Source organism: Lates calcarifer, linkage group LG11, assembly GCF_001640805.2.
Source record: "Lates calcarifer isolate ASB-BC8 linkage group LG11, TLL_Latcal_v3, whole genome shotgun sequence".
NCBI lineage: Eukaryota > Metazoa > Chordata > Actinopteri > Centropomidae > Lates > Lates calcarifer.
The window spans coordinates 15,756,779-15,780,165 of NC_066843.1; the positions used below are offsets into that span (position 1 = coordinate 15,756,779).

The following is a 23,387-nucleotide window of genomic DNA, read 5'->3' on the forward strand; positions in this document are numbered from 1 at the left end:
ATCGCAGTTTAATTGCTACAAAAAATATCCTTGATGGAAACCAAAGGATATTACTTGCCCTTTTAGAGTGTCTGCTACCAATCCCCCTGCTTCTATTTGATTTTTTATTAAGGCTAGGCCAAAAACAAAAAATAAAGAACCCAAAATAACAACACAAGCTGTACATACGTCTGCTCATATGAAAAGTTTTATTTCCTTTCCACTGTTTACCTCCAAGTACCTCATTGGTTTTATAAACTTTCCACAAGGACTAAAAGTGAGGAGCTCGCCATCAACATGTCACCACTGACAAGGAAATTACAGCAACATCGTCAACAAATCAGCTGTGACCTGAGAGCTGCTATCAAGAGACCCATGAATATTTCCTCACTGTTAATTTCGCTGTTGAAATCTTGGCGCAGGCTGCTAAAATGCAATGGAGCAATTGTCTTTTTATTAGCCCGCTGTTAAATGATTGCCTGTGGTCATGAGAGCAGTAAGCATAAAAACATGAGCACCAGCACAAAATAATGCAACCCAAACACAAAACAGTAGACTTGCAATAGGCACTGAGTTTTATATACGCTTGTAAAGGTTGTAATTTTTCTTTTTTTGTGAGTTTGTGTCATTTGTTCCTAAATGAAGGGAGCACTAAATGGAAACTGGTCCAACACTGACACTGCTATGATAACTTTTGTCACTTAGCCTCATGCCTATGACACCTTCTTAGCAATGCCAGTATATCATGGTTTAACATGTAATCACTTCAGGGGGCCCTCCAACATCAAAATCATCCAATATGGCATTAAACTAAACCTGTAGTAGAGCTTTATTAAGTCTGACAAACTGGACGTGTGGAGTTTAACTGATGTGACAATTTACCAGACAGGGAGCGGACTTTAAATGGCTCCACAGTATAGCACAAAATCAGGTAGGAAAAATGTGAAATTAAACTGGTATTTCTCTCCTTTCCCTTGACACCCTTCTCACTGTGAAGGTGCCATTCTTCAGCTGCTCCAGTGGAGCTGCACAGCGACATGCCATTCATCTGTGGTAGTACTGGGCAGCTCCCCTGGTGTCAATATGAAGTAGGGGGTGTTGCTAAAAAAACTCTCAGCTCAGCAAAACCTCTCTAGGATAAATTAATGTCAGGAAAAAGTTTATTTGAAACTAGAGTCCTGCTGAGATTGACAAGTGTAAATATGTGCAAGGTCAGTGATGAAATCTATTCTCAAACCATGAGTTGACTGATTTAATGATTTCCACAGGAAAATTAGATCATTGACAGTTAAAATACGACATGCAAAAACAATAAATACTCACAAATGTTTCCATGAGCTGGTTAGTATGGACAGTATGTGCTCGACAGGAACACACCTACTGTACCTACACATTCATCTCAATTGCCCTTTGCATTTTCTGGTTGGTAGCCAATCCATTTTCTCCCCCTCATCTCATTAATATCTGTCCAGTTCCATTCAACCACTTCATTTGTCTCCCCCCCCCCAATTCTCAATGGTAGTAAAGTGAGCCGAGGCTGTATCTCCGTCACTCTTCCCCCCTCTCACCCGCTGTGTCTCTTGCATCCGTCCCCCCCACAATGCTTAAGAGCTCTATTGTTGAGTACTTGTTGTTCTCTACACCCTCTATCTCCCTGGAAACAGTCTTCTTTCTTTCTTTCTTTCTTTCTCTCCCCTTCTAATCCGTCTGTCTTATCTTCTCAACTTTCCGCATCAGACTCAATTCCCCCCCCCCCACCCATCCTTGCTACGAACCTTTTTATCTCTCCCTGAATCGCTTCCTCAACCCTCCGTCTCTGCCTCTCTCCTCCTCTCGGCCCTGTGATTCTGCCTGTCTTGCACTCCCTCACCCTTGTGTCTGTTTTGTCTCTCAGCTCTCACTTTGCCAATTCTTTTTCTCTTCTCTTTCTTTCTTCCTTCTTTCTTTTCTTCAGTATTCTCATTCTCTGTCACATAAACTATTCAACTTGCAATATAGCATTATTGAAATGATATAGATGATATGATGAATCAATGCAGCACACACAACAACAACAACAAAAGATAAAAATGATTCAAAAAATATTGAAGTAATGAACATACAAAAACTTAACTCACAGTTTGGCTGATGCTAGGTTCATGTGATTTTTTTCTTTGCTGTCTGTTGCTGTATGCAATTGTAACAAAATACTGTTAATGATTCGTTAGCAAAGCTAAACACTCAAAAGTTTGGGAAAAAAATGCAATTCTGCAATACTTCAAATACTGTGTAAACCCCAGATCAGAACAGCATCCACCCAGTCTGTACTATACTATACTGAAGAAAATATAATATAATATATAATACGAAGTATATTGCAGAGTCACGCAACTGACAATAGGTGATTAAGATCACTTGATGGCATTTTTCCAAAATCTGGACGTGGAACAAATTGAAGTGTCTTACGTCTTTTAAAGCTGCAAAACCACTGGATTTGGAGCTTTATCAATATTTCACAAAATACTGTCAGAGAACCCTAATGTGACAGATAACACAATCGACCAGTAAATTATAACTGAATTATTTTTGAGACATCTTAAACCAACAGACAAATAGTGAGAAAAGTGGCACCTTGTTACACTAAAGGGTTATTGCATGTTCTTATTTCATGAGACTTTATGATGTGTGAAACCATGTTTCATATGTGACAAGTCACATGTGCTCTTTTCACACGGGTTGTGGTTATGAACGAACTTTGTCAAGCCGGAGAAAATAACTGATGATATCATAAGAGTTTTCTTTTTTTTCCCCCGTTGTTAGCAGTGTTGAGGCTTGAGCTTGGACAGTGGATGTTGGAATGAATGAATACTGGTGGATGGATGTGTGTGCATTTAATGTACATGACTACTGGTAGTTCAAACACTAAAATTAAGCCTTTTTTTCCCAGGAAGTAAAAACTACTGCGATCTTTCTTTCACTTTACTATGACTTTTATAGTAATGTCCACTGCCCTCTCTTTCTGTCCACATTACAATTTATATAAGTTTTTGTTCATATGGAAACACCCAATTGTTAAATCTGAAGCAGCGTTGTTTTGTAGACTGTATATTGTTAATGAATTTCATGAGGTTTGCATTCACACAGGGCCATAGAAAAGTCTCATTTCCGGTGAAATTACAAAAAATAATTTCCCCTGTATTGCAAAGCAGGATGGATTTAATAATGAATAAATGCGGATGTTCAGAGACTGTACTTTTCCAAACTTTCAAACAAAAATTACTCAGCAGACGGCAGTGAATATCCACCACAGAGGGTTTTATTCCCGTGAGGATTGGTGGAACTTCTGGAAAACTCCAAAGAAACATCTCCAGGCGATTTGACAGGCTTAAAGCAGCACATGCTGCCCGTTTGAGACTCTTTAAACATTGCAGAGAAAGAAAACACAAAACACTAAAAGCTACTCTTGGTATCCCACAAAATTTGATTTGATAAAACTTATAAACTTCAAAAAGCCAGCAGCCATGTTGCTGTTCAAACTGATAACAGTGACAAATTAAAAGTCCTCATGAGCCAACTGACTGAGCATAAGTGCATCTTCCAGTGAAGCAGTTTAATATGTGTGGTAATTGCTTCAAATGGAGTCAGCCGTCTACCGCTGCGGAATCTTTTCAGTCGGGCGCAATTAGTGATCATTCAGATGTTTATAGGAAAAACGATTAGCCTCTGAAAACTGCGCTGATATTCACACAGCATGAACCTTCTCAACATGTGGCGCTTGATTAGACTGTAACAATTCAACAATGTCTTTATTAAGTTTTACCCTCTAATTTAAAACAGACTAAAGCAGAAGAAAAAGATAAAGCTGCTAAAATGGCCTTTTAAATGGATTTCTTTAACTTCACTGTATTTGATTGGAGAAATTGAAATTTTCTATGAAGAGAGGTGAATGGCTCCACTGAGTATTTATGATAAGCCATGTTGTTCTAGGCTATCAAAAGTATCAGGGAATATCAGGTGGAAGTTCACCTCATTCAGTTCATTCCTGTGAATGTGTCGCTATCATAAAGTGACAAGACAGGTCAGCCAGTCCAGGGCTGGCTGGTTAGCATGCTACCTTCACTAGAGGAGAAGAAGTGATAGGAGTGAACACTGGTGTTTCTTTCCGCTGCTTGAGACAGCTCTCGGTGTGTAAAGGAATATAAAGTTTAATGTTGACACAACATTTCTTCTAGAATGGTAAGTAAACAGCTGTTGATGTTAACGTTGGCTAAGTAGCAATAGCAAAACTTACAGTTAGCTCTTTTATTATTTTGGATTTTCAATGGCCAATCAATGAATAATGACAGGTGAGAGTGGAACTGCCGCAACAAGTAACTTCCTGTTTACTCACTCAGCAGTTTTATTATGGAAAAAAAACCACAGTACTTCATAAACTGTTAATGTTTAACTGACTTTTGATTGTTAACATAGTGGATTATTGATAGAGGAAATTGCTCACATATAATGTTAATTTCCACAACACTAATCAGTACAGCAAGAGCCATGTCAGGTGTCCCACTTTGTCTCTGTCCTTGAAAGATGTTGATATACCATGAATGAAATTCAAAATTTTTCAAAAGTTTTTACATTAAAAGTCTTCCAGCCTTCTTTAGGCCTTAGTAGTTAGTTAGTAGTTAGCTTTGGTAGTTGAACATCGATCAGGAGTACAGGAAAGAATTAATTAAATTAAAACATTTGTCAAAAAAAGAGACTCAGGACAGGAGAGTGGTGCATATAACTGTAGTTGTACTGATGGAATTAGTGCTGTGGAAATGTACATTATACAGAGTTTGATGAGATGTGAATTGTTATAGTAGGCTACAGGTAATTGTACCTCCCTATGTGTTTTTTCCACCTGGTGTTTATTAGCAACTGACATTTTCCTGAAATAATACATCTGACACAATTATATTACACTGTCTGTCAGCAATTCATTAAATCAAAAGGGTTATTAAGAGTTCTGAATGATTAAGTCAGTCACTTGTTTGCTTGCCTGCTCTGCTGCATGAAAGTCTGCATTTGTAGACTCTCATGCAGCAATTGAACAAGTGGCTTGAGATTGAAGTTAATCTCCAAGTATTAAACACACTTTGAGCTGTTTGATCCAAACACATTTTGCCATGCCGACACATTTCCTAATAAGAGGGCAAATCTTTCATTCTTCAGATTCTTTCATGGTCAGATTTTATATTAATGCATGAAAACCACATTACTGCATCCACAGTTAGTGTCTGTTAGTGTGCCAAAACCTTGCAGTAGCCGGGTCGTGGTTGTATAACTAAATGTGCACTTTTGTTTTCAATTGTCAAAGAGCATTTTGAGCTAAAAATAAAAGCGAGAAAAACACCCCACGGTCATGTAATAAGACATTCAGTATTGTACTTCACACACGCACAAACAAATACACACAAACACATTTACTCCCCTGGGTCTATAACACAGTATTTTGTGGCTGAATCACTCTTCACTGTCACAGCAGGTTAGTTTATATTACAAGCCCCCCCACAGATGATTCTAGGGGCCTGTAACCTAGCATGGAATATAGACATACAACCTCGCTGTTTTCAAACAGTGATGGTGTATAATTGCATGTGATGCTGTTTGCCACCTACTGTTGGACCACCCGACCAACCTACACAGACAAAAATACAGATCCTGCTCACACATACATACACACACACACTTGCACACGCATGCCAAACAGAAGCACTGCTTGCTTAGACAGACAAACACAGCTGCCGGTCTCCTACCTACAGTTGTGCCTAGAGGGAGTTAATTGATGCCACACAGGAGTGACTCACCCTTTAATTCTCATGGGTGATAATTTAGAGAGGTTACAGTGGGTGGGAGTTGCATGGATATGTGTCTGTGTGTCATGTGTGGTTACTTTGTGATTTTGCAAAAATTCCTCTGGGGCAGGTAAAGTGAATTTCAAAATGAGCAAATGAGCGATGCAAGAGGATGTTATGAGAGTTAATGACCATGCGGGGGCTGTTGTCTCTCAGTCCCTCTTTCACATAATTCACTATTAATTATAAATATGAGACTCCAAAACAAAAAATAAACAAACAAAAAAACTGTATGGCCTTGTGACCAAATTATCTGATTTTCCACCTACTTATTGAATATTACACTGTGGTTGAGTGTTTTGTTTTTATATTTCGGGGAATACTTCACTAATATAATGATTAAGTAGGATTTACAAACTCCTCCATGTCAGTTGCAATGAGCAGCTTTTTTGAAGTGTGTGATTGTTATGTAAATGAAGCTGAAGTTCATGGTTATTGTTCCAAAACTGTTGCCTCTGAACAGGCTGTTTGAACCAGAATATAAAATAAAGCCTTTGTAAGAAAGAGGAGGCAGAAAGAGATATTCAGATGTGGTATGATGTATGTGTCTGTATCTGTATCTGTGTGTGTGTATGTGTGTGTGAGAGAGAGAGATGTGTTTATCTGTCTCCTCATCTCTCCCTCCTTCTCTTTGTCTTGTTGTGTTGTGAAATGACAGAGCCAACACGCAAAGTCCTATTCCACCACTGCTGTCAGAGGGAGGCAACACACACATATAGATAGATAGATACACACACACACACACACACACACACACACACAAGGCCAGATCCCCACACATAGATAGTGGGTTAAATGGCACAAGTGGTAGCATGCATTATCTCAGAGGGGGTCTGATACACCAGTCTCTCTGACACATAAACATCCGTGCACTCATACACCCGTGCACAGACACACACAGCAGACATGCAGATATGTTGTAGCTGCCAGATAGTGCCCCCTTGTAGGCTTGGTACAGAGCCTGGATCTGTCTCCCACCCTGCCATACTCCTATTAGAGCTGACAGCTGCCAAATAATGTCCCTTGGCATGGCTGAGTGCCTTCCATGCCAGGGCCTGTTTGTGTTCATGCATAGTCTCTCATCGTGTGTGTCTGCATGTGTATAACCTCACACTGGAGGACTTTCATTCCAAAACACTGTATCTCATTTGGAACAAAATGGCGTCTTAATATTTACAGACATGTGTTAAGACAACATTACTGAAAATATTACTATCAATGGTCAAATTATTCAAATATCAATGGTTCAGTAAAAGTTTTACTGAGGCAGTAAAAGTCAGTTGTAATTGCAGAAGGGGTCACATATTTGTGTAGGTCAATTCCACTTTGGCAGCATGGCACATAAAATACTAGGACATCCTAAAAAAGCCTTGGACACTTAAACTTCACAACAAGATGGGTCAAATGTTTTCTCTTACATCCTCTATGTCGACTAAAAGCTGTAGTTAACCAAGTGAATTCCTTCAATACTGTATGCTAATACCCATCTATGCACATTTCACCAGCAGGATGACCAATCTAGAAATATTCAAAGACACAAGGACTCTCTATTTTTTTATACAAAAGCTGTTTTCACCATAATGTTCACAATATATGATCAAGAAAAGTAACGTGACCCACTTTTTTCTTTTAAGAGGAAGCTTGATAATCTGCTACAGCATTTGAATGGTTTAGTTCTTATTTTTCTATTTGCAAGTTAGTCATGGCTGACAAAGTGTCTGATTGTGCCCCTCTGACCTGTGGAGTTCCTCAAGAATCTATTCTGGGATACTCTTTACATGTTCCCTTTTGGGCACATTATCCATTAGTTTGCAGTGTCTCTTATCATTTCTATGCTGATGACACACTGTTTTATACTCTACAGTGTGGAACATGGTTCTTCTGATGGACCACACGGACAGCTTAGGTCAAAATTTGTTTCCAAAAATCTGAAGGTCATTTCAGATCACCCCTACACTTTGAGAGATACTTAAAAGTTATTCAGTGCTATTATTTTCAATTAAGCAACACTACCAATGGCAAATTGCCACTGTTTTGTCTCCTCACGTCTTGACTATTGTTGTGCATTATCTAAGAAGATGCCACATGATTAGAAATCAGCTCAGTCTTTTGCTGCAACTAAGATGCAACAGCATTTCCATATTACCCCAGAGCTAGATTCACTTCACTGCCTTTCTGTCAAATTTAGGACTGAATTCAAAATCCCTCCAATTACTCTACGGTTCCTACAGATTGGCTCTACGATTTAGCCCAGAGTTGCTGCCCCCACACAGGACCACTAGACTGCTCAGAACAGGTCATCAGAGCATGGCCTTCTGGCTGTGCCCCATTCAAAGTTCAAGATGCTTGGTGACCAAGCCTTGTTTGTCCTGGTTCCATGGTTACAGAACAGCCCCAGCCCCAATTTGTTCTTACTATTTGACTATTATGCTTGCCTTTGAAGGTATTTATATTTATTCAAAGACTTTTTTATCTTTTTTTGTGTGTGAAGCACTCTGAAGCACTTTGTAATCCTGCTTTTGTAAACTCTTAAAAGTTGAAAGGTGGTCATCAATTATTGATGCTCAATTTGAATATCTTTGAAAATGTTAGAATTACAAATTGACAGGTTTCTGATACATTAATTTAATGTAGGCTGCAACTAATTATTTCTTCATTACCTATTAATCTGATGATTATTTGTTGTTTGAGAGGCAGTGATCTGTAAATATGTATTTTTCACCAGTTTTTAAATGATTAATCAATTATCAAAATAGTTACTGATTATTTTCTTTTTCTGATTATTTTTCTGTTGATTGACTAATCATTTCAGTTCCAATTTAATGTATCAACACATTGCAAATGGATAAAGCACTAAAAAGGCAACTGAACTGAAAAAAAATCCAAAGCTAGCATGCTGGAAGAAACATGAACCAGTTGCTGGCAGGATCTCAGTGCTGAGGCTGTGTTGCTGCTAAAGATGATGTCACAGAAAAATACCATATGTCAAGCTCTGAGTCACTGCCTGCACTCATTATTTTGGGCAGTCTTTATTTTAGAAACAACACATACACACACACACACACAAAGATTCATTCTCCTCAAGGGATTTGTTCTCAAACATTCATCAGTGTGACGCACACATAACCCATGCATGAATACACCTACACACAGACGCACATGCACACACGTTTGTCAGCAGAATATCCATCATCCCTGTGAAGCCTTTGACATTATTGATGACATAGAGGTACTCAGTATGCTATGATCTCACCATCCATCCATCTTTAGACTGAGATAGACAGAAATGTATTGATCCATTTTATCAGATATCTATTACTGTGAAAACAGCTTGAACCACTCATTAACAGAATTAAACAGAACAGAATACAGCAGATTTTATGCAATGTGACGTAGTCTGCCATTATTCAACCCTGCTGAATAATGACTGTTTTAACTTTTCTTTACATCTCTTCCATAATTAATACTAAGTCCTGCATTTATGTGGGAAAGCTTCTTTTACTTTGTTGTTGAGTTTTTCATGTTGAGACTACACCTTGTACTTGAATACACTTTACTGTAGAGATAAATATAAGAGTATATGTACCTTAAAATAGTTCAGAATAGCTATTTGACTTGATCTACATGGGTCAACATCTCAACCATTTATCTTTCAACATGGACCATGAAATATCAATTCACCCTTCATGCTGCACATGTCATGTACTGTAAATGTGTCATGGTCAGGCCAACGTTGATGAATTAAGAACACCAAAGCACTCTATCATCTGTGCACTGTGATGTGCTCTAGTAAATGTTGGCAGCAGTGTGTGAACTGCAGAATTAAGTGACCTTGGATTACAACCACAGGCACCGACACATAGTAGTGGCCAGTATGATGGTCATTCACCCCAGGGCACTGTTTGCTCTGTTCAGGAAGGTGTGACACACACACACATACACACACACACACAGTTCAAAGATCACAACAGGATGAATGGCAAATTTTAATTGTGCACATTCTGGATGCAGTTTGTGTGAGCACCGAGATGTGGCAGCTCTGCGTCTCCCAGATGGGTGCTATTTGTGGCTAAGGGGATGCAGCTGGTCAGCTAGCAATGTGAACTATCAATGGACATGCTATGAAATGCCATACTGTTAACTGCACAGCTGCACTTCGTTGGACTTGGGATTTGTTTCAGGAGTTTATTTTACCCTTTCATAGTCCAGATAATCAGATAATGATTACATCTGCAATGAAACATTAAACACACTCTGATCATTTCCCATTTAATTTCAATGGACACTGAAGATATGGAGGCTTGGGGTCAAAGATAAGGATATACATTATCCTTCACACATTGGTGTCTTTCAGTCACTTGGACAAGAGCTGGTTGAAAATGCTGCCCAACATGGTCCAAACCAGTACAGTGAGTGTACTCCCAGCAGACTCCCAGAAAAACTCTTCTGGAAGCTATAAACACAGAACAAGGAATTGGCCTCAGAAAACACTGCTCTGAAGGAGCAGATGGCCATCAAGGAGCTGAGCTGGGACCAGGACAAGAAAAGACTGATGGAGGCTCCAGAGTCAGCAAGAGCCAGTCAGAAACAAACAGACATGGAGAGAAAAATCAAGGAGAAAGAGGAAGTGCTCTACTCCCTTCAAGAGACTGTCATTGTCCAGCAGGTGGAGACCAGTACGGTCAAAAACTACAGAAGCGTGAGTATGAAGGATGATGGGATCACAGAGTCCTGGGAGGGAGACAAAGGCCATCAAAGTTTGTCTCAGTCTTGAATGCAGAGTAGGAAAGCCAGAGGTTCCTGGGACAGGAGAAGGTCGCCATTGAGCTCAGAACTCTGCAGGAGGAGCTCGATAGGGGGGTGAGTCAATTATCCTGGAAAAGGAAGATCTGATCAAACAAAAGAAGGCTCTTGAAGCAAGGAACACACGGAGCTCAGCCAGGCTCAGAATAAAAAAAAAAGAGAGGGAGTTCATCTAGGACGAGAGGGAGTGGGGCACAAAACTCAAAATTCTGCAGGACTTCAAAAGGAAGGTGAACCAGGTCGTCCTGGAAAAGGATGATCTGATCATCAAAATGATGAATGAGAAGGCAGCTCTGGAAAGAGAGCTTGGCCTCGCTGAAACAAAAGGCGGCAGAGATTATCCAGAGCGAGGCTGAGTGGCCAGAAAAACTCAAAGCTCTGGAAGATTGGCTGAAATGTAAGCTGGCCTCAAAAGAGGCAAGCTTCCAGAGAGCGCAGGAGCTGGAGAGACAGGGAAGAAAAATGGAGGAGGAGCAGCTCAACAAAGTGAGGCAAATATGAAGGAGAAGATCAAGCTCCTGACAGAGAACAACATGGAGCTTCAGCTATATCACTTTTATTTTGACTGATGACTTGTTGGATTTTAACAGCTTGTTTCAGGTTCAGATTTTACTTTTGATAGAAAAAAGAGAAAAGAGAGGAGAGAGGAAGAAGTAACTCCCATTTTCTACCCTTGCCATCCATCCACTCTTCCTCTCAGTCCCTTCCCCCCTCCCTCTTCCAGGGTACACAGTGGGTCAGTGATCAGGACTGCAGCCTCACAGAAACAAGAAGCTTGTTCACCTGTTCATCCCTACGTGGGTTTTCCTCCCACACTCTAAAGACGTTCAAGTGAACAGATCGCAAAATTAAGTTTAATCTTACAACCCTTCATACTGACCCTGACCTAACAAGAGGTGACTCTGAGTCTTGAAGGAAAAAAATGTCTTCCAGTGATTCACATTTTGTATTCAGTTCTCATAGATCTGGAGCAGTTAAATTTTTCAATGAGGATATGTGCTTAAAAAGGATGTTTGACAGTCTTAAGTCAAAGCACGTCCACCAAAGAAAGTACATCCACCAAAGCTGCACAGTACTACAACAGAAAAATAGGCTAAAATATTAAGTCTTAATTTCACCTGATGTTTAACAGTCTGACAAAAGAGGATGTTGCAGACATTTTCAGTCCAATCAGTGTAATTACACAGGTGTATGTTGGGGTTCCAAACATTTTTCTCAAACTAGGTTATAATATGTCCCACAACTCTCAATTTTCCACCGATCTTCTGTTGAAGTCTACTGTATATTATATCTTTTAGATGATATATGGATATATGGAAAACTTGCTAGCAAACAGTTGCCAATGTACACATCCAACAAACCAGGAGGTCCCGTACATGTAAGTCTAATGGTCATTTAGCTCTGTGTTTGGTCTCCACCAACTCCTGGGGGAAATATCTGGCTCTTTCAGATGCTAATGATCCACTACGTTCACCAGCTAATTGCTAATTTTGCCTATCTGCTGTTTAGTGCTGGATGGGTAGGATACTGTTGTTTTTATTTGCTAAAAACAGCTGTTTGTTGTTATGGCCTACGGTGACACTATTAGAACCAAAAATGAACTAAAATAGAAAAATGTTGTAGGCTGGAGACAATAAGCTAAAAAAGCTAAAACACTCAGTTGAGAGGAATTGCACAGTGACAATTCTCTGATAATGGGTTCAAGGTACTTGTTAAATTGAATACGATCATTTCATCACAATCAGAAAACAATTGCTTAATACCAGTCTTACAACAGTTTTATAGTGTTTTGTTTCTGATGCCAATTCCCTGCAGATATAAAGTATTTCACCTGTATTTCTTTTTTTTCTCTTGTTGTATTTAATCTCCACAGACAAAATGAACAGTCTTTTCACAACGCTTTTATTGTTCATACGAAGTAAAACAACTCAGCACCACTCTATTGGACACAGTACAGTAAATTTGATGCAACACAATGTAATGCAACAGAAAACAACTCAGTAAAAAGCTTTGCAATGCAATGCAACACAAGTGGGAGCCAAGAGTCAACCTGTGTTTAGCTCATAACACATATTCACACATGCTCAGATATTCCCTTCACAATGCATTCAGCTCAACGTTCAGCCTTGTACACACACACATCAAAGCTGTGTGCAATATGGAGTGTGTCTCAAAGTTTGTATACAACCACACACACCTAAAGAGGGTGCAAGGACACTCTGACAATGCGGTATAATATACTAATGGATAAGCAACTCTCACGGCCAATTCTTGCTCCTCATTTGTCATGAAATCAAACACACATGCATTCCCTCACACACACGTGTACAATAGGCCTGAGCTTGGCTTTTCCCTTCACATGAGTGAGTGCATACCTACAGGGTGGGTCACATCAATGACTCTAATCTATCAACCTGTCCAGCTTGACTACTTCTAATTCCATCCACACACACACATCTGTCTCTCTCTTTCTTCCTCCTTCCCTCTGTCTCTGTACCTCCTATCTATTCATTCTCTCAATCTCCGTCTTCTTCCACATCATCTTTTATATATCCTTTTTTCCTCAGAAGTGTTGAGGTAGTTTATTTCACTAGAGCCATTTCACTTTTGATCTCTGTCTCTATTCATTCTCCAAACTATTCTCTCTCTCTTTATACTTGGCAGGTGTCCTTTGTCTTTTACTTTCACACAATTTACCAAACTTTCTCTTATCTAGGAGAGAGTTTTCTTTGCTCCTGCCTTTCTTCTATATGATCACTTCCTGGTTTTAAAAATCTTATTATATAGAGCACAAAGAAAACATAAAATGTAATTTAAATAGGTGCTTGCTGAGCGTGATTCAAACAGGGTACCCTGTACTTCTTTGGACTATTCAACACTTTTCTTCCTTGTCTATTTGCGATACACATTTTTCCTTCTCTATCTTTTCCACTTTCTGCTTTTTCAGCCTTTTTCTGTCCACCCCCCCACCTAAAAAAATCACTTAATTTATGCCTTCAGCAGACAACAGCCATGATTCATTTTGATTTTGATGTTCTCAAATTGGATGTTTCTCATAAAAAATCCACACTTAAACATTCAATCAATTCCTACACACAAGTCCACAACAGCGCATACAACCAATCCATGGGAAGTGGAGAGGAAAAACAAGAGACATAAAAAGAGTGGGGATGGAGGGAAGGATGACATAATGAAGTGATTGTGAGAAAAATTAACTTGCTCTGTTCTCTGTCTTTTGATAAAATGCCAATTAATCAATCTCTTTCACCAGTTAATCTAAATTCCTGCCTTTCACAAGCTTTCCATTTTGCTCAAATTCACACTCTCTCTCTTTCATTCCATCGTGCCTCCTGCTTGTTTTCCTCTCTGCCTGTTTCTGTTTTTAATGGCTCCAGCTCTGACGACTATCTCCCCATCCCTCTATTTCTCACACTTACTTCATGTTCATCCCTCTTTCCTCATCTCCCACTCTCTATTTTTTTGTCTACTGGTCTCCCCTTATCTCTGCTGCCTCCTGTCTGCCTCTCCCGCCCTCCCTCTCTCTCTCCTCTCCCTCTCTCACTCGTCCTCTCTGTTACGTGTGCTGTTTAGCTGCGCTTAGCTTCACCTGTCAGCTTGGATCAGGGCTATGGAGCAGCAACATGACAAACTGCCCTCTGATTCACTTACACACACACACACACACACACTTGTAGCATCTCCTCAGAACCCTCCACCCCACCCCATCCTCACTGGCTTATTGCTTTGTGTTGATGCACAGGCGTAGCTTTGACTCGCAGTTACCTGCAGGCCTGTCTCTGTACAAACATTACGATGTGAAAACAGACACAAAAAAATCATCCTATGTCCCTGGATTGATTATGTCAGTGAACACAATGTAAGTGATAGTGGGTCTGAAGAAATAACATGTAGTAGATCTAATAAAACAGTAAACTATCTCATACAATATGCGCCTAATTATGCATGGTTGCAGGAGGAAAAGTCACACTACCAAAAAAGACTGGCTTTCCTAATTAGACAGAAATTAAAGGGGCAGTCACCAGTTTTCCCAGAGTCTGACAAAATAACCCTAATGATGTCATCAGGGCAAGAGATTCAAAACTGTAAGAGAAGGTGTGCTTTAAAAACTGTGGGTGTATAAAAGTTTGACAGGCTGGGTATTTACCAGGAAGAGAGGGTCTAATAAAAGACGCTATCCAGTTGCATTATGGGAAGTGTAGGATCCAGTGCTTTAGGAGTATGCCCCACATTATCAGCTAAAAGCTGGCATATCTCAGCCTCTGCTGCATCAAATAGGACCACTTTTTTCTGTCTCTTGCAAGTTGTGTATCTCAATGTAAGTGCAATACAAAATGTCATCATGTGGTTGCACACCAGAAATCATCTCAGAACTAACCCTGGATACATACTGCGATTTGTTAGTTTTTAACATCTACTATGCTGACCACAATGAAGACCATTAACAAAATTCTCAAGGGGACGGAGATTTCCTCTGCTACTGGCTGCTATTGTATATCTTAACTTTTTTTTTTATCTAATTCATTTGACTAAACAATATATCAAAAATTCATTTATGTAACTTATTTACATTATAAGGGGGATTTTTTTTTCATTAGAAAATGTCCATGAAGCCTGTGCATGTTGTGCTCACTCTCCTTCATGCTGTTGTTACATTCCCCTCCCTCTCATGAAAACAGGTCAGGCAGACATATGTAGGCAGAACTAGCATTGATTGGTCATCTTCGAAAGGTTCCTATAGCTCTCAGAGAACAGAGGGGCCATAAATCTACTTAATGACTGGAGATATTAGCATGACTTAAGCTGGTGGGATGGCGGGAGACCGACAGACACATACAGACAGAGGGGATGTAAACAGCAGTAAGTGCTTTATTATACGTTGAATGCTTATGTGCGTGTGTAAATTAATGCCTGCACACATACAGATGAAGGTATAGTACACACACACACACACACACACACACACACACACACACACAAAACACAGGCTGTGGTCTCCAAACACATGAAATAGAGGCTAACTCACCACCAAAATTCAAAACACAGGATTTAGTGCTTGTCTGCTATCACTCACAAATTGACTAAGTGGTATATGTGGTATATGTATTTAATAGAGAGACTATTACTGTAAAAATAACTATAACTACATCTCAGTTTGTGATGAACAACATGTTATTTTCAACAGTGAGCTTTTAAGCAACATGTAAAATCACCTTGCGTCTACATGTTCAAATCTTTGATATGATATCTACAATATCAAAAACAACTGTCTACACACAAACACATGCATGCACACATAAAACACACATCCTTGTGTACATATCTTCTAGGCCCAATCCTTGGCTTAATACATTATCTAGCCCCTTAACCTAAACATTGCCATCTAAATTGAATGCCTGACCCTAACCCTTCAACAGTCATTTAAACCTGTGAGGTCTACCATATTTGTCCACACCAAGCTGTCACACCCCACAAGTATAGTAGGCTCCTGGTTTTTGAACCCCACTGATGTGGTAAAACAAGCCTGCATATACACACTGCATGCACTCCAAAGAGAAGGAAAGAGAGATGACAGACATCAGATTCGGGGAGTAGTACATTCAAAGGCAGAAGTATCATGTTAATGTACAGTAAATTGCAGTGGAAAACTACAGATCCCTGTGCTATAACAGTTTCTTCCTGCTGACACTGTGTTGTGTTTTGAGTGTGATGCAGGAAGCCAGCTGCTCTGCTCTGTTTTTTCCTCTCTCAGAAGTGTCGGAGGGCTGTCAAAAGGGCAGAAGTGCTTTTTGAAACTATCTGTTTTTAAAAGCATCTTCCATTGCAGTGGATAGAAAAAATAAGAGTGAAGGGAAAAGACAAGTCACTCAGAGAGGAAGGAGAGACAGTTACATTCTTATTGTAGCCTAAAAAGCCATTTCAGCTTGCATTGTGGGACATCAGCACTCTGGCAAACTGCTTTCCCCACTGCCATGAGGATAATATTCAACAAGAGACTGAATATTTAATGCATAGTGATAAATGGTTAATTAATTACCATGACCAACCTAAAGCAAAGTTGTAGTATATTGTAGAACCTAACCGAGGTAGCTTATGGTTAGGTATAGTTTGAACGGTACTGTAGCACAGAGGGCGGGGCCCTGGATACCTGAAGCTGGCAGGGTTAACCTATATCTATATTACCAAATAACTTAATGCTTTTAATTCTTTTGACAGAAATGTGACCTACAAATGATGGTGCCTTCACTCAGTATCAATAGACATACTGGTTTTAAATTCTGCTGAGAATCATGTTTTCATTTACTATTAAATGCAGTTTTTAAATAACTTTAAGGTGTTAGAATGAGTTTCCCCCTTTTGACTTTAAACCTTTTTCAAAACTTTCAATTCAAATTCGGTTTTCCTTGAAATATTCACAGATCTGCAATATAACCTTTCGCTTACAATATTGTCCTTTAAAATAAAACAAAACGAGTTTGTAATCTGGGTGGCCTACAGTATGGTGGTGGGCAAACAATTAAAGCAATATGGCACGGGCATGTGTCATCACTCACCTGTGCAGTCAGTTGAAACATTAGCAAAAGGTAATGAAACTGGGCGATGAATGGAGAGCGAGACGGTGAGGGAATTAGCAGCTGCAGCAACAAACCGGACGATGTGAGCCCTGGTCCTCTCCTCTAGCGGGCAAACATGACGGTATTCTCAGTTAGTTTTCTCATAAAACCTCTTTCACTCTGAGCTGGTTTTAGCTTTAATTTAGCAACACATGATATGCTAATATTGTTAGCGCGCTAATACGCTAACCTGCGACCATTATCACACGTTAACACACTTACTGAGTCAGAACTCAGAGATATTTACCTTCTGCAGGTCTTCATATGTCCCCTACAAGTTGGTAAACTCTACAGCCACCATAGTTACGTGCACAGTTATTCTCTGGTGCTTTGACACCTGGCAGTGCTCCTCTGTTTCTCCTCTACCTACCCCGCGGATTCACACTACGCGGTCGCTTTACATCCCGCCCATTCACCTCTGTGATTGGACCGACAGAACCACAACAACCAATGCAAATACATAAATGTCCAGATAGACAGGAGCATGTTGTCAGCCAAACAAACCATGAAAACGATTTGTATTTCAATTATCTTTATAAACAAAACTACAAAGTTTTCCTCATCAGCGACGTTTTTAATATTAAATTCACTGTGGACTGTGTTAAACTTGTCAAATGAACTGGCTTTAAAATAATAGGTTTTTAAAAATGTAAAAACAAAACATACTGTACAACAAATAAAACAGGGAATTAAAAAAAAAAAAAAAAACCTGACCTGCAGCTACCTAGAAATGTGTGCTGAGAATGAAAACACATGTAGGCCTACATGTATCTGATTTCCACACTGTGGCATAAAATAAAATCGTACTCTGAACCTTTGTTGTCACATCATTCCCCCCTTTCTCGTCCATTTTCTGTCACTTTCCATTAGTGGTCAAATACATAAAATACTTTCCAAAATGTCAGTATGTTTTCAGCATCCACTTTCTATTCTGGTCAAGCCATGACAGAATATTAAATTCTTGTCACCACGTGTTGTGGGTGCATAAGATGGCCATTCCAGCCAGAGCTGGCAGTGTTCACCATTGTTTACCGTTTGAAAACAGTGAACATCTGGTTTGCCGTCTTCTGCCTTTCTATCACAATATGTATGCAGCACATACAGCGATCCTCCTCTCTCTTAAGATTTATCGCACTCATTTGTACAAAAGTTGGGAGGAGAGGAAGCATGTGGCTGGAATGTAAATGTCTCTATACATTTCACACCGATAAACACACCAAATGGAGGTGAGAGGAATAGGCTGATGAATGAGTGAGGAAGGGAATGAATAGATGAGGCACAAAAGAAGTGAAAAGAGGAGAAAAGATGGTTATGAACGAGGAAATGAGAAGAGAGAAGTAAAGAAGAGGCACGAAGATGGTGTGGATAGAAGAGAGCCAGATGAAGAGGTCGCGTGAGGGCAGCCTGTTAATCATTTTAGAAATTCCTTTTCTTTGATATTTATTTTGCAAAATTGCAGCAGCTGTAAGAATTCAACCTTGTCAAAATACATAGTGTGACTGCAGCTTGTGTTTATGACAAGCAAAAGTTTCTGGGATGAGTGCATCTTTCACCATTTTCATTTACATCTGCACAGAAAGAAAACATTGATTCGATTAATTCAAGAAAAGACTGATCCGGCTGGCTGCCAAACACAATAGAAGAGATAGCACTGCAGACTCAAATAATCTATATCATCTCAGGATTCCTCACCTATACATCACTCTCAATTAATTAATTATTTACTTTAAATTGCATAGGGCAGCCATATGCAAGAAAAATCTGATTGAACCACTAAAAAGCTACAGAAAAAGGAGTGAAAAAAGGAATAAAGAAAGATTTCTATGAGAACATCAAACTAAAGCGGTCATGATTGTTGTCCTGGATGCTCTCTGTTGTGGTAAATAGTGACCTCAGAAAATGACCTGAGGGTTATGAAGACTCTCCCAGGTCATGGATTATCTTGAAGTGACGAATCAAAAGGCAACTGGAGTGGCTTTAGATTTAGTTTTAGTCCAGGTTTAGTAACAGAAAAATGCATTTTAGTGTAGTTTTTGTCTGTGACAGTTTAGTCAAATTTGAGTCATTTTGAGTTTACAGTTGTCGCCATCTATGTTGTGTGGTTAGCCTGGTTACAGGTGTTGTCTGTGATGAGGTTAGGGAGGAGACACTTGTCTTCAAACACACTTTTTCATCATAAGCCTTTTTCACATATGAACATATGATCAGGTCGGGACATTTGCTGGAGTTGCTCTTTCACACATGCAGCACACCTACTCCCTCCTGCATGGTCTACACCGGCACTACTCATTGACACGCCCACTCGCTCGCTGTGAATTCTCTGAGCTGATTACCTGCTCCATTCACGCATCGACTCAATTTTACATCAACATTACACAGACACTATACTAAGGAGCTGGGAGGGTAAAGTCTGTTTAATGTCCAGTCCAACTGATTCAGACATTTGTGTTCTTACAGCTCGTTTGGATAATGTCTAGAAAGGTTGAGGTTTACAGTGCATGTGTGAAAGCACCCATAGCACCCAAAATGAACACTGTCAAGACCTGAAAAAACTAGAGTCTAAAACAGTCCAGTTGGCTTTTACTTCTCTTTTGGACAGATGGATGCAGTATGTTAAGTTTTCGTGACATGCGACCTGTTGTGGTCTGGAGAATAATGACTTGTCTGTCTCAGAAGCAACGGTGGAACATGATGTTGTTATAGCACCACAAAACCTAGGGTGGAGGTTATGGTGGATGTTTGAAGTGTCTGACTCTAACACATCCCATTTCCCACCAACAGTCAACATTAGTTTCTTTTAAGCAGGACCTATCCTTAACCAAGTGGTTTTGGTTGCAGAACCTTTAACACTAACAATCAGGTGTTTTTGCATAGGTCATCTGGGTTGTCACAGAAAGTACTGACAAACAACCAGTTTTGAAGTCGTCCTCCTGAGACTGGTGTCAGATCAGACACTCATGTGGGTCATTTTGAAAGGCAGTGACAAATGACCTAATTTGTCTTTAGACCAGGGGACTTGTCGGGCAAATGTCTTCAAAGTTGCACGAAGACTGTCAGTTTGCTCTCTCATCATCATTCTAACTGAATCACAACCTGTATGAATGAATGTATGTATGAATGTGTACCTTAAAAAGCAAACAAAAACAACACCTTGAATCTCAATAAAAACCCAGCCTGAACTGTCTAGTCTTTATCTTCGTTCACTCGTAATAACAAAGACTAAAACTACAACAAATTAAAATAAAAACATCTTTTTTTGCCAGTGCTTATATGCAGCTATCATTCTATCTGTTGTCCCTATTCAGCTCTCCTCCTTTCTCTTCTTATTATCTTTATTTTCTTTTCTTATCTCTCTCCGTCACTTTTACTAACCAATCCCTCTCTTTATCTTTGCGCTCTCTGTTTTCACTCCGAAGCTCTCTGTTTCTGTTTTCCCCAAACTCTCTCACTCTCGCTCACTCCTCTCTTGTCCTGTGTTACGTAACTGTGTTTCTGTGCCTTGGTGCTCCACTTTCGTCAGGAGTGTAAGGACCCTGTACGGTTAAAAAACCCAGCTGAGCACTGGGAAACAGGGCTGGGTTTATTAGTTATGGGCAGTAGCAGTAGCATGTTTTTATTCCTTCACTCCGAGCAAAAGAAGAAAGGCAAGAATGAACAGTGAGTATGAAGTGACTTTGTCTCCTGGAGCAGTAGTTGAACTCTAGAGTGCTTGTTTCACATCAACCTCTGTAAAACCTGACTGAACATTCTTAGCCTTTGTAGCCATCATACCTTAGTGTGGTTACAACTGCCAAATTTCCCACAATCACAGTGTCTTCAGGTACAGTGATTAAATGGTTGAAAACTGAAAATGATTAATTATATTTGTCATACCTGCTTAAACATAATAGTGCTTGATTGCCTTTCAAAGATTGCAATTTGCCTCAAAAGTCTCACTCCTTAGAGTCATAAATCAGTCAAATCTGGAGACAGAGACATAATACATATATTTTTCGAGTCAGTGAGACTTGTACTGAACACCCATGGGTACAGTGCAAACAGGAACGGCTAATAGCTGATCAGGCATACTTTCAGTTTGCGAAAATGTAAAGTATTATGGGAACTTTAGTTCCAAAACTTATAGATTATCTCCCAAATAGAGGTAAGAATAATAACCTATTAACATTAACTTTCTTCTTTCATGTTGCATCATCAATACTTTTTGGCATCCATAAAGCTCTTTGCAAACTCAGCTGCTCTGATGTGACAACCACATCAACATTTCTCTACAGGGGAGTATGCACAGTGTTCCCAGTTATTCAAATGAGTCACTTTTAGTGTTTCACAGTACTCCATCATGCACATAGGTAGCAAGATTGAAATATTAATAAAAGCATAAGAAAACGGATTAAGACTTAAATTATAAAGAAGCTTTTTTGCTGTGAAGACATTAGAAACAGCATCCCTCTCTCTACTTGCCAATTCTTTTCAAATGACTTAACACACTGCAGCCTGCATATGTCCCAGACAGGCTTTTGTTTTCCTTCTTTTTTTTAAGATAATGCTTCCAGTGTTGGCCTTTTGGATGTTTTCAGGCCAGGACCTGCAGTAGAGGCAGCATTTAATACGTCTGTGTGCAACCCTCAGAGCAGCGAGCAAAATAATCTGTCAATGATCAGTTAGAGGGGGGTCTCTCTAATCAGCAGGGTCATCAGTATAATTAGCTGTGTACAGCAGGTTAACATAATGTCATTCTGACATTTAGTCAAGCGTATATGTGTTCAGAAGGACATGAGGACACAAAATGACTTAGAGCCACAGGGTTAGGGCTGTACATAAATATTACTGGATAAAATCACAGCTCTTCAGTGTTGACATATTAACAAGTAATGTAGGGTTAGACACCAGTACTGAGAGAGGAAGGGCTGGAGGCTTTATGAGGAAGATGACAGAAGAGGGAAAATAGGGAAAGGGAAGCTAGGGGGAAGCCGTGTAAAATAGGGGGTGAGGGTGATGGATTGAAAAAGAGACGACTGCAGAGAGGGAGGAGTGGACAGATAAGGTGAGTTGTATTTTGACCATCATGGCTGTCATGTAGAGATGAGAAATCTCACTTCCCCTGTCATCTTCCATCGACTCTGTGTTATTTCACAGTCACCCATGGGGAGTATTATATTGTTTTCGCTCAAGGACAAGACACCAAAATCTCTTTCCCCTCTCTCATTCTTCACTTGCTCCCTTGTCCATCTATTTGCTTATCAGTCTTTCTTTCCTTCCTTCTTTCCACCCTCCTCGCAGTGACAGGGTTCCCTCGGCCAGCGTCGGTGTTGCGTCACGCTGACATTGAAACGTTGACACAACATCAGTATAATTAGAACACACGTATCGACTGCTTCACTGCTGCCAAATGTGAGTGTGCTTATGTTTGATCATAGTGTGTGTGTTTGTGTGTGTGCGTGCACTAAAATTAATATTCAGACTAATGGCAAATTTTGACCCTGAGCACAATCTCATTGCAAAAGTGACTTTTAAAGACCTTTAATACTGGGACTTAGTGACTCACTTAAACATTAAATTGCTACAGTCTTTGCACTCACAAAGAACAACCCAGTTCTCTAACATTAAAAAACCTTTGGCTGTCTCACTATTACTTTGTTACACTTATATTTGGTGTTATTACATAATTGCTGCAATGATTACACAACAAAAGTGCATGATTCACTTGTGTACAGAGGTAATAATTGAGGACAACACTTGACTTCACTGGCATCACTGTGACCAGTGGGGGAAAAAAAGAAAAAGAAAAACTGGAAAGAGTTGACAGAGTATTAGAAAACTGGGCACTTCTCCAGTGATGATGGGAACCTTCCAAAAATATAGTACTTAGAAAGACGCAGGTAACTTATTGAATTTAATACGTGCTGTTGGCTCTGTACAGACAGAACGGCGACGCCACAACTCCTGTAGCACAGTCGCTCTTGTGTACTATCATAGTGTCATCGTGCGTTTTAACTGCAGGGCTCAATCCTGATTGATTTTCATTGTAGCTCAGACACTGTGTTATTAATCCCTGGTGAACAAATACAATCCTGTTCAGTAAAACAGATAGAAGAGATATGAAAAGTTA

General features: G+C 39.7%; 1 protein-coding gene across 2 annotated transcripts in view; it reads right to left on the reverse strand.

Moving 5' to 3' along the window:
* The window catches only part of LOC108881106 (protein shisa-8), a 75,213-nt gene extending 57,562 nt beyond the window's left edge, over positions 1 to 17,651 (reverse strand). The window contains exons 1-2 of one of the 2 annotated variants that reach the window (XM_051074031.1): positions 17,529 to 17,651; positions 17,222 to 17,344 (exon numbers count right to left, since the gene is read on the reverse strand). Coding sequence is in view for 1 of the 2 variants with exons in the window: in XM_051074030.1 (XP_050929987.1) it covers positions 1,303 to 1,373 (71 nt within the window). In the remaining variant the exon portion in view is untranslated. Of the gene's footprint in view, positions 1 to 1,302; positions 1,481 to 17,221; positions 17,345 to 17,528 lie in introns of those variants that run through there. The other variant, XM_051074030.1, reaches the window with a different exon arrangement.
* Between the last annotated feature and the right edge of the window lie 5,736 nt (positions 17,652 to 23,387).